The 12,500-nt window shown below is 44.1% G+C and overlaps 1 protein-coding gene across 1 annotated transcript in view; it reads right to left on the reverse strand.

The window, feature by feature from the left end:
- LOC310853965 (rho GTPase-activating protein 6-like) overlaps window positions 1–12,500 on the reverse strand; it is a 92,549-nt gene that overhangs the window by 968 nt on the left and 79,081 nt on the right. Inside the window, exons 11-14 of the mRNA XM_083758441.1 lie at window positions 3,106–3,197; window positions 2,443–2,765; window positions 1,758–1,841; window positions 1–322 (exon numbers count right to left, since the gene is read on the reverse strand). The exon at window positions 1–322 is cut by the window's left edge and continues 968 nt beyond it. Coding sequence (XP_083614567.1) covers window positions 1–322; window positions 1,758–1,841; window positions 2,443–2,765; window positions 3,106–3,197 — 821 coding nt within the window. The remainder of the gene's footprint in view (window positions 323–1,757; window positions 1,842–2,442; window positions 2,766–3,105; window positions 3,198–12,500) is intronic.

Below are 12,500 nucleotides of genomic sequence, written 5' to 3' on the forward strand. Positions count from 1 at the left end.
TTATGCGCCGCAGGTCCGTCGCTCGCCATCCCGTGAGGTCTGCCGGCCGCGGCGGCGACCGCCTGTCGGCCTCCCCCCGGCGCCACCGCCGCCTGTGTGAAATTGAGGTTGAGGAGGCGCGTCGTCTGTCCGGCCGTCTCTCCGAGAGGGGTGTGGTGGGAGCACATCCTGGCGACGGGAGGGTGCGGCCGGTACTCGGAGACGCCGCCCAGTGCGGTCTGAGTCCGTCGCACTGGCGGCCGGGCGTCGCTCTGGACACCGGCGTCGAGACCCTCGTCCTGGGAGCTGCGGGAGCTTCCCTCCGACATGTTGCCATGGGAACCTATAGACAGAGAAGTGTCAATTAACCCATTTTGACCTGGAAACGACTCTGCAAATGTCTTCAAAAATCCTGACTGTTTTCTTGAAAAAGCTGTTTCTCTATGTCAGTCGTTCTCAAACACTTTCATGTCACTTTTCACGATTCTTCAAAAATAGCAGACCTGCAAGCTCGTAGCGCGCCACTCGGTGGCACGCTATGAGCTTGTAGATCTGCTATTTTTCAATAGCTAAAGCACAACATGATGCTAACACCAAAACGGGTTCCCGCCCAAAATGGGTTAATTGAATACAGGGAAAAGAGATAAATCATTTTATTACGGTGAGTGAAAATGGAAGATTAAATAGCTTTTCTTGCTGCAAAAAAAATATTAATTTATTATCAAGGTCAATTATAATAAAAGTGTTCATTGTCAAAAATAATTAGGCTATACTTTTCAATTTCAGTGGAAATGTCTAACTACATAGCTTTTTTCTGCAGCAAAAAATATTAATTCATCAAGGTCAATTACAGTAAAAGCGTCTTGTCAAATTATCATAATTATACTTTTCAATGTGAGTGGGAATTGTAAATTAAATAGCCTTTTTTGTTCAGCGGGGAAAAAAAGAGCGGAATATCTTTATCACAAAATGCTTCTCTTCATATAATATGCTATAGTACTACATATTACTAGATCAATGTGAACTAGTGCCTTGCCTTGTGTGTGCGCACGCATGTGCACATTATACTTGAACTAACCTAGGAGGAAATCCTTGTATTCGTTCTAAAACTAGCCGTGTGATCCGGTTTAGAAAAAAAAGGAATAAATAAATATATCGTGGTATACCGGTGTTTCGGTGTTCCAGTTGGCGTCGCATTGTTTTTTGATCCCCCACACAATGCGAATCAATTAGTTTAGTCTCGATCGTCTATAGAGCGTCGCAGTCCCGCCCCCTCGAGAGACCCGGAAAAGAAATCGCCGTTCATTTTCCTCATAGGCATTTCTTAAAGTATTTACTTAAAGACGGTTACGCCGCGGACAAAGCCAACTCGGATCGTGACAAATCATGACAATGAACACAATATTTTGGGGCCGATCAAATCATTAGAAAGAAGAAAATAAAGGCAGGAGACAACACTATTTGTTTTGTTTTTCTTCTTATAAATTATCTGATCGGCCCAAAACATTGTGTTCATTCTCATGATTTGTCACGATCCGAGTTGGCTTTGTCCGCGGCGTAACCGTCTTTAAATAAATACTTTAAGAAATGGCTATGGGAAAAATGCATTGGGATTCATTTCCTGGGCCACTCGTTGTTCTGAAAGGGGGAGGGACTGCGACGCTCTATTATCATACCAAACAAAACGATGATAGATATACAGTTATTTCTGCTGTGACCAGACCAAGAAACCCCCGAAAAAGGTATTGATCCCAGGCTACAGTATACTGAAACTTTACCTGTGTACGATTGGTCCTTCAGTGCTGGTTTCAGGGTAGTGTGCCACGCCCCCCAAATGTTTGCATGCTCCTCTGATATGGTATCTGATGCGAGGCAGATGAAACGGAGTTACACCATCAATCAGCAGCAGCATTAAACCTCATTAACCCATTCTGACCTGAGATCAGATTCATACGAGGTTTCCACTGGACACACACTGGTCTGATAAATAATAGTAGCAGTAGTAGTAGCTCAGTCAGATAACCGACGAATAGATCGAGACTGATAATGGCTTGAGAATTTATTTCAGAAAATGTCATTCAGGCTCTGCTATATGACGTGCATTACTCCCCTGCTCAGCACATTAGCAGACAACCATTTAAGAGCAGGCAGATATACATCTCTATGACAACAGAGGCCAGGGTATGCGCAGGCATAAAGCGGGTGGCAAATCGAGTGGCAAAGTAAGTTTAACGTCATTCAACGCAATCAGATAGGACTTATAGGAAGTCACTTTTTGCCACTCAGTAGGTGTTTCCGTATGATGATAATGCACATACCCCCCCCGCCCCCCCTCCAAACAAAACATAAACAAATGAAAACAAGGCAAACAAAAGGGTCCCGGAGAACAATATCCATCGTGTCAAACACTAATCATTCCCCATCACGGGTCTTCCTCATGGTAGGTGGTATATATAGGCTTACCTTTGGCAGCCCAGGCGTTGTTGTGCCCGGCTCCGGTCTGGCCCCGGCCGCCGCCGGCCCCCCCTCCATGCCCCCCCCCCACCACGCCGCCCCCCGGGGCGCTCTGCTGCTGCTGCTGCTCCGGGATGCGGAAGAGACGCTCGCTGCCGGGGCTCCCGCCGCCGCCTCCGGGCGCCTCCGCCGTGCGCCGCTCGCTCAGGACGGGCGAGTTGTTGTCGTAGGGCGAGACCTCGCCGCTCGACCCCGCCTTGTTGGAGTCGCTGGAGGAGCGGCGCTCGCTGACCGAGAAGGTCGACTCTTCGGACCTCATCAGCTCTGGGCTCCTGGCGTAAGGGGAGTTAGAAAAGTCATTAAAGAGAGTGTTTTGCACTCCGGGACAGCAATGTGCCTTTTGGAAGTTCTAGTCGAAACACAGCCGAAAGCCTTTCTTTACATCTAGCATGCATCAATGTTGTATGCTAGATGCGAAGGTGTGAGTCAGGCCTATGTGTGTGTGTGTGTGTGTGTGTGTGTGTGTGTGTGTGTGTGTGTGTTTAGTTTCTACTCCGTCCGTGCTGTGACTGAGCGACAGTGTGACTGAGTTGTTGTTGTTATGATAAGGGTAGTGGCTAGGTTAGAGGTTGAGGTAATGAGTGTCAAAGACGTGCGTGCATGGTGACTCACTGTGAGGCCTTCCTCCTGAGCAGGTAATCCACCACATCAGGATCGGTCTCCAACAGGCTCATCAGCACCTCATTCTGCAGATCAGGAGGCACCTACACCAGCACAGCACAGACCATTACACATTACCATTCACACAACACACACACACACCTACATAATACAATTAATACATGCTTAACAACTCTCCGGGTATTCTGTATGGATTGGAAACGTGTCCCAGAGTGTCCGAGGAAAACCTTGTATGTCTTAAGTTATCAAAAAGGTCAGGAAAAAAAAGGTCGTGAAGGTCGGGTTCAGCAGTCAAACTATGGGTTAAACATTGTCTTTATTGGGGCAACCGCTGGCCAAGTGGTCCAGGCGCGTGCCATATATATATAGGCTTTGTTCGAGTCCCGTTCATGACAACCTTTGCTGCACGTCTCTCCCCCCCCCTCTCTCTCTCTCCCTCTTTCCTGTCAGTCTTCACTTGAATAAAGGCGGAAAATACCCCCAAAAACACATCGTCTTCATTGATGTTTATTTAGGTGCGACCTCTGAGATCTGTGAAAGGAATCACTATAACTATAACCGTTATTTCTCACTTGAGGAGCACTGAAGCAACAATATAGAATGACGGACAATAACTTGGAGGCCCCAGACATCATGCCCAAGGCGTCTTGGTATCCAAAACCACAGAGGCTCTGCCCCAAGTTCAATATCACTCTCCACCAGACCTGACACGGGGAGAATGAGAGAGGGATGACAGCGATGAAGTTAACGGCATTAAAGAGAAATGGGGTGATGGCAGGATTTAGCGCTGTGTGTGTGCGCGCGTGTGTGTGTGTGTGTGTGTGCGTGCGTGTGTGTGTGTGTGTGTGTGTGTGTGTGTGTGTGTGTGTGTGTGTGTGTGTGTGTGTGTGTGTGTGCGTGTGTCTGAGTGCCAAGCTGCGCTCCTGCTTTAGATTACCCTTGGAGAAGTGAACAGCCAACACGGTTGAACTTCACCTGAACTGTCGTACGCCGGTGGTGGAAAGTAATGAAATACATTTACTTAAGTACTGTACTCAAGTGCAATTCTGAGGTATTTGTACTTTACTTAAGAATTTCCAATTTCCAATACTTTTACTTCTACTCAACTACATCACAGAGCCAGGATATTGTACTTTTACTCCAGTACATTTATTTGAAAACTTTAGTCACTCGTTAAGTTTGATTATTTTGATTATTATTAACAAAACATACATTATCCAATGTAATAGCAGCTCTACAGTACAAGCTCACAATGTAATGAGACATTCTGCATAATGATTACTTTTACTTTTGGTACTATAAGTACATTTTGATGTCAAAACTTTTGTAAAATTAACTATGTACACTTACTCATGGACTTACTTTACTTAACAGTTTCCGTGCCCCGAATGGATTACTCCAGGTTAATGTCGCTGCCGTATCGGACATACCCGCCTTTTGTTTTATGTGTTTAATCCGCCGTAATGTAATGAATCAAAAGAAAATCCGTCTTCGTCGCGGAGTATGAGACTGGATGACTTCGCTGTGATGACGAAACCGGAAATCGTCACATGCTGTGGGCTGCTAGGGCTTCTGGGAAATTGAGGCCAATGGAAATGCATTGGCTGCAACGCCTCATTGAAACCAATCTTGTGTGCGTCTTCCGGGTGCACCAAGATGGTGGATGCTACACACAGATCATAACAAACCACGGGAGCTTTTTTTGATGGATTTTCGCGGATTAAAAGCCCAAATAATTCAGCGTATGCTCTAAAGGTAATACAACAATCTCGGCAGTGAAGGGGGGTTGATTAAAATGCGGGTTAATCGTAAAAAACAGTCAAACTGTTAATATAAGTACAATTTTTAGGTATTATTTCTTACTTTAGAGCATTTCCCATTTTCAAACCAATTCACTTCAACTCCACTACTACAAATATTGTACTTTTACTCCATTACGATTAGTTGAAAACCTTAGTTACCAGTTACTTTAATACAGTTTCAAAACATGTGAAATGGTATATTCTCGAGTACTATATTTTGCTGCCAATACTGTACATTTTGAACACTACTTATGCTGAACTCTTACCTGTAACTGAGTATAGTTCTACATTGTTGAATTGCTACTTTTACTTAAGTAGGAAATGTGAGCACTTCTTCCACCACGGCTATTAAACCGTTTATGCTGCAGAGTTGTGCGCCGTCCAACAAAACCACTAAGACCCTTTGGGAGGTTTACGTAAAAGGGTTGAACAATACAGCTAATCGCACATAAGATTTATGTATATACCTCCCCTCGTTGTTAAACAAAAATGCCTTTGGGTGAGAGCGAGCAAGCGAGGAAAAATGAAAAAGAAGAAGCCTGGTCCAATTCACCTTATAAGTTGAACAAGTCGTTATTGGCTTAGTGCAGGAATGTACGCCCCCAAGGCACCGCAGTGGCAGATTACAAAACGTTACGGGGTAAGATTTCAGACCTGAAACGACCTCCCCTTGCCAGTCGGAGGCCTTGATCAGAGGCCCCCGTACAAGTGATGGGAAACGAACTCGCATGTTTTGCTTATGTAAAAGTAGCAATACTGCAATGTGGAAATATTCTGTATTTCCGCATTTAACCCATTTTGACCTGAGATCAGATTAAAAAAATGTCTTCTACATCCTGTTTTCTGAAAAAGCTATGTTTCTATGTCAGTCGTTCTTCGATTTTTCAAAAATAGCACACCTACAAGCTCGTAGTGCGCCACTCGGTGGCGCGCTATGAGCTTGTAGATCTGCTATTTTTCTTTTTTTTTTAATTTATATTTTTTGTCCCACGATTTTGTAACCCATTTTTCACCCCTGTGTCAATCATCCTGTGATGTGATCCTGGGCTCTACACACCCTCCGCCAACCTAGGGAGAGCAACGGACTTAACTCATGCTTCCTTCATGCTTGAGTGTCCAAGTTGCTCCTTTACACCTGACAGGGGGGAGTTTTCCTGGTTGGACGTAGCGCGTGGAAGGAGCACGTTATTCCAACCAGTTCCTTTCCCCTCCATCAGGTGTCCCGGCTGGCCAGGGGGAGGCAGTTTAGAGACCAGGATTACTGCATGTTTTTGTGAGGGTACCTACCCTAGGGGACACGGGGAGAACATGCAAACTCCACACAGAAAGGCCCTTTCGCCAACCCCGCCTTCGGGTATGGGCACTGATGACGCGGAGGAGGAAACACGCCACAGCGCCCCGAGCGGGAATCGAACCCAGGACCTTCTAGCTGTGAGGCGACAGCACTACCAACTGTGCCACCGTGCCCCCGATCTGCTATTTTTCAATAGCTAAAGCATAGCATATTGCTAACACCAAAAAGGGTTCCCGCCCAGAATATTCTGGGCGGGAACCAGAATATTCTGTATTTCCGCATTTAAAATGCACTTGAGTGAAAGTACAAAGTATCAGCATCAAAATATAGGCTACTTAAAAGTATACTAAAAGTAAAAGTATACTCATTATGCAGTATGTCCTGTTTTACAACTTTTCAAATGTGAAAAATGTCTCAAAATCTTTTGAAAATAGCTGACGTACAAGCTCACAATGCGTCGCATGACTCGCATCACAACGAATTGTGAGCTTGTAGATCAGATATGTAGATCCGGAATGTATATATACGGCTGAAGTGTTTATTGTATGTTTTGTAATAACAATCAAAATCTACAAAGTAACTAGTAACTAAAGCTGTCAAATAAATGTAGTGGAGTAAAAGTACAATATTTGGATACGCAGTAAAGATGAAGTAAAAGTACTGGATATTGTTGGGTGCCAGGCAGGTACCGGCTAGGATATAGTGTAGATTTAAGCAATATTACACGAGAGGGTGTGGGTTAACATGATTATTAATTGCCACGACAGTGATGCGGTAGGGAACGAGACGAAGTCGAGTTCCGCAAGCATCACTGAAGTGTAATATTGCAGTTCTACAACAGTTTACCCTTAAAACTAAGAAAATCGCTGAAAGAATATATTTTTTTAATGACAGATGTAGTCACTACGACCACAAATGTCCCAAGAAACTAGCTAGCCTAGCCACCGAGTTTGCTAGGGCTCTGGGAGAACAGAGCAGCTGAATCCTTTGTTTTGATTAGGTGGTGAATGGTGCTGGTTTTGTGAGCTTGTAGATCAGCTATTTTAATTTCAAATTTTTCACAGCCGAAATATTTTGTGTGTTTTGTAATAACAGTCAACATGTACGTATCTACATCTACATCTAAGTAACTAAGATTTCAAATAATTGTAGTGGAGTACAAAGTACAATATTTGCCTCTGAGATGTAGTGGAGTAGAAGTACAGAAAATTGTACAGTACTTGAGTTAAAGTACTTAGTTACTTTCAGTGTTGGGTATAACGGCGTTTAAACAAACGGCGCTACCTAACGTCGTTATTTTTTTCAGTAACGGGTAATCTAATTAATTACAATTGTCATTGTTACAACGCAGTTACCGTTACTGACAATGAAATGTGCTCCGTTATTATGTTAAGCGTCCCCAAGCTTTTTGTTACCACGGGCCGGCTGACAGTGTGTCTGGGACTCTGTGTGTGTGTGCGTGTGTGCAATGGGGCTGATGCTGCAAACATGAAGCCCAACACACACCGGCTCCGTCCGCCGCGCCGCGTCGCGCCGCGTCGCCTGGCGCGCCGATAGAATCAGTTCTATTTTCCAGGCGGCGCCGCACGGCAACGCGCCGCGCCGCGTCGGACGGAGCCGGTGTGTGTTGGGCTTCACACACGGTTAGAATAAAACAAACATAGCAGTCAGTTGTGAAAGCTTGATGCTACACAGACCATGCTAAAGCTAATGTTGACAGCCTGACTGCATGCGTGCTTGAGAGAGAGATAGAGAGAGAGATAGAGAGAGAGAGAGATGCAGGGGAGGGCCTTGTGTGTGTGTGTGTGTGTGTGTGTGTGTGTGTGTGTGTGTGTGTGTGCTTGTGCGTGTGTGTGTGTGTGTGTGTGTGTGTGACTGACCACTGACCAGTTGTCTTAAGTTCTGAGCCAATTTGTGTCTTTAATTAGACAGTATTGTCTACCAGTTGTCTTGTCTGAAGTTGTTGGACTTTTGAGGTCCAAAAAGTTTGAGAGCCACTGGTGTAGGCAATTACACCTGGTTTACTGTTGAGGTTCAATAAATATTATATTGAAGTGCAATACATATATTGAAGTTTATTTCTCCCTCATGGCAAAAGGTTATTATGTCTTATGTGTAAGTTGTAACTTGTAAGTACCTGTCTATGCTGTTCTACTCTATGCACCTTGTGAAAAATCAATCCAAATTCTTAGACATATTACAACTGTTTTTACGCAAATAGTTACTTTTCCTAGTAACTAGTTACTTTTACAATAGAGTAATTCAGTTACTAACTCAGTTACTTTTTTGGAGAAGTAACTAGTAACTATAACTAATTACTTTTTTAAAGTAACGCGCCCAACACTGGTTACTTTACACCACTGGCTTTCAGTTAACTTTGAGAGGTTACAAACGTAACCAAATGGACCCATCTGAGACTCTGTGTCTTTGGATGTAATAATTAACACTTTAATATGCTCAAATATGAGCGAGGAGCTCTCACGGCTTGCCCTCCGCTCTGTCGAGAGAGAGAAGTAAATATTGATCTGGATCAAATTGTTTTGCACACTTACTTGCCAAGACAGAAGAATTTAAGTGCAGTGGTCTGAGCCACGTTGTTTCCACTTGGATCCTGATTTTACTTTATATTTATTATACCGGCACAAATCGACCTGGGGATGACCTGGCCTGGTATGTAAATATTTCAAGAATTAATAAGTCTGCACACACATTTCTGCTCCCAGGCATATCTTTTACTTTAAAGTGGTAAATTGGTGTGCAGACTCTTTTATTCTTGAACTATCACTGTTTTCGATCCGGCGGCACCCAGCCTAATAGCTTGTAGATGTGTGTGTATTTTTGGCTGTTTTTTTTTCAGCCTCCTTTGCCACCGGTATGTAACACATGATCGCCTCAAGGTGTAAAACACAACACAGGGGCCACGCAGAAACGTCCTATTTACTTAAAAATGGCCATGTACTGAAGAATAGGAAAAACAACGCAATCCTTTTGTTTCTGAGAAGTCAGGAAATAGCAGTTGCAGCAAGAAGGATGTGACGATATTATCCTTGAAAGTCATTCACTTAGAATTCTTGACGCGTTATTTGGCTGTGCTTTACGGACGAGGTGGTGCTTCGCAGCCAGCTACCGGACAGAACACTAAATTTAGGTCCATTGTGCCTGAAGTTCACTTGAAAGAGTTGAATTGCCCCCCACCCAGTGTTGTTTTAGTTTTAGTCTCTTTAATAGTTTTCACTTAGTTTTAGTCACATTTTAGTCACCTGGAATGTTCTAGTGTTTAGTCTAGTTTTAGTCGACTAAATGTCATAAGATTTTAGTCGACTAAATCTACAGGTGATTTAGTCTTGATGCCGTCGTAATGATTGTTTTTACACTTGCTGAAAATAGCCGATCTACAAGCTTGAAGATCGGCTATTTTCAGCATGCAACCAAGTGTAAAATGACTTATACTGGATATCTTGTCCACTAGTCCCTTCCTAAAATTTTAGTCTAGTTTTTATATTTAGTCTTAGTTTTAGTCATCATAGATAGTTTTCATTTAGTTTCCATGTAGTTTTCGTCAGTGGAAAAAGGTAGTCGACGAACATTTTGCGTCTTTAGTTTTAGTCGATGAAAACAACACTGATTCCCCCCCCCCCCCCCCTCTCTCTCATATTGAGGAAGTTTAGTTACGATGTGGACTCCGACTGACTGTTGTCGTGGTCAAACCAGGACAAAAGGAACAGGCGAGTTTGGACCTCTTCTTCTTGGCACCTGTTGAAAAGCTTTCCTGTGATGTGGGAGTTGGGCCTGTGATGGGGATCACATCTCAAAGCTAATAACTAGCACCCACACACTCACAATGCTCTTTAAACCTCCCTTCTCCTCACTCTTTCTCTCTCTCTCTCTTTCTCACGCACGCACGCACGCACGCATGCACGCATGCATGCACGCACGCACGCACGCCCGCACACACGTATACACACGCACGCACACACGCGTATACACACGCACGCACACACATTGTCCTTTGTCTCTTCTTCTCCCCGTGTGTCTGCATCTCTCTCCTAAAGCCTGGCAGATTTCCATTGTTTCTGTTGGGTAAGATGCAGCCCATTGTCCACTAAAGCCAGAGGGATTGTGTTACTTTAAAGACCGCACAGGAATGCAAGGTGTGAATGAGGTGTGTGCATGTGCGTGTGTGACGCGTGTGCGTGTGTGCGTGTGGCCGTGTGTGTGCGTGCGTGTGTGTGTGTGCGTGTGTGTGCGGAATACAGTACGTGTGAGGCAGAGATGGACAAGAAGGAATGAATGAGGAAACAGACCGAGCTCGAGTTACGGGGGGGGGGGGGGGGGGGTTTGAGGGGCCCCCTCTAGTTCAAAACATAACCCCCTAGTTACCCCTGAAATGAAGCTTATGGGGGACAGGGGGGTGGGAATGTATTGTCCCCACGGGGAAATTCCTTTCCCTAACATTGTGCAGCACATGTCAGACGACAGCACGACAGCAGCACACGATAACGCCGACCACACAATGACAGACATAAGTACAAACACTCGGGTCATATTGTGTAAGGCAGCTTGCGCATGGCTGTCCTGTATCTTCTACAGTCTCTACACCTTAGTGTTGTGTGCCTGCGCCCGCAGGACAGTAGGGTATAAGGTAGTGATTGAGGTGGGCGTGTGTGATGCTCAGTTCGTCTGAGGTTGCAATGCGTTGCGACAGCTTTATTGTTTAGCTCTGTGAGATTGGGTGTGGGGAGACCAATTATCCTGGCCCGGTTGGTACTGGATAGCACAATGGTAACAGGAGCAGACAGTCCATCAAGAGTCCATAGCCATTGCAATCTGTGTCTGCTTTGGGTTACGTGTAATTGAGTTAGTTTTGTGTGGCATACTGCAGGGAGCGAGTTGAGCGACTTCAGTAGAAGTCGTGCTTCAAAAGAGCTTATAGCTAGAGTTAGCCATGACGTGTATGACCAAAACGGACCGCAAAGACCGTTTCACACAATTTTTGGCTTTCATAAAGCTATTTGAAGTGATGACTCGTGATGCTGGAGGTACAAGTGGCGTCGACAGCTGATATTAGAGGACAGGCAAGGGTCAGACCACCAGACTCCAGTGGCTCCCATCAGCTATCTCAACGTTACCCAATATAAATGACTGTATGCACAGCAAAATCCTACCTAAATATGGAAACTAGTACATCTTCGTGTTGTGAGCTTGTAGATCGGCTATTTTCACTGCTTCTTAAACATTCATTTTCTAATTTATGGAATTTCCTAGATTCCTATAGACTTTCATTTATTCATGAAATTACTTTGAAAACATAATTTAATTTGTTTTTAATTCATGACTTTTTTATGCTTTTGGGAATTTTTAATTTTATGCCATTGGGAATGTTTTCTTTAATATTAATGGAAAACAAAATGTAGAAAACAAAAAATAAAGGGACCCATAATTTTTTTTTCCTACAAATGGGTCCCGACCCAGTGTTTGGGAACCAGTGGTTTACTGGACATGACGTGGTGGCCAGGGGAGAAAGAGTGGGGAGGCAGAGGAGGGCAGTGAAATGTTTTCAAAACACTGTGACAAGCCAAAAGTTGCTAGCCTGGCACTTTCATTAGCCTTCACGGTTCCATTGTGAAGAAGCACTCAGACACGTCTGGAAGTGGCTTATGTGTGCCGTTTTGATTGAGTTCCAAATGCAATTTGTGTCACTGTCGCAGGCTGTATTGTTTGTATATAGCCCCGAGAGAGTATATCCAGCTGCCATAGAGTTTATTTGTCTGCATAATATAGCATGGCGATAGCATGCATGTTGCTTACTGTAGGTGTTAGCTTTCACTGGTGATATGGGAGTCTTGCTAATGTGGTTGAAGAGAGGCCGACTATGTGCGTATGAGCACATAGAAAAATAGCTGCTATTTTTCAATAGCGTGTCATTTGATTTGACTCTGTGGGGAAACCCTTTACTTTCCTTACTCCCACACCCTCTCATCTTCCCTTTCTTTGTTTTCTTGAAAATATAACACGATGGGAACTACTGTATGCACAAAAACCAATTCCACTTGTAATAGCCTGGTAAATGTGTGTTGATTTTTGACAGCAAATTTAGATTCAGTTTAATTCCATTGGATTTCAGTCATATTTTAGACATCTGAATTCTTTGCAGTTTTAATCATCATTAAAAATGGAAAAGTGATATGGGAAATGCTATATTGATGACCCCATTAAATGGTGACTATATGACCTGTCATTGCTGGAATCGAACCAACTGGGATCTCCTTCCCCCCTGCAATGGTTCTGCT

This window comes from Protomyctophum parallelum, assembly GCF_964188405.1.
Source record: "Protomyctophum parallelum genome assembly, chromosome: 23".
NCBI classification, from domain to species: Eukaryota; Metazoa; Chordata; class Actinopteri; order Myctophiformes; family Myctophidae; genus Protomyctophum; species Protomyctophum parallelum.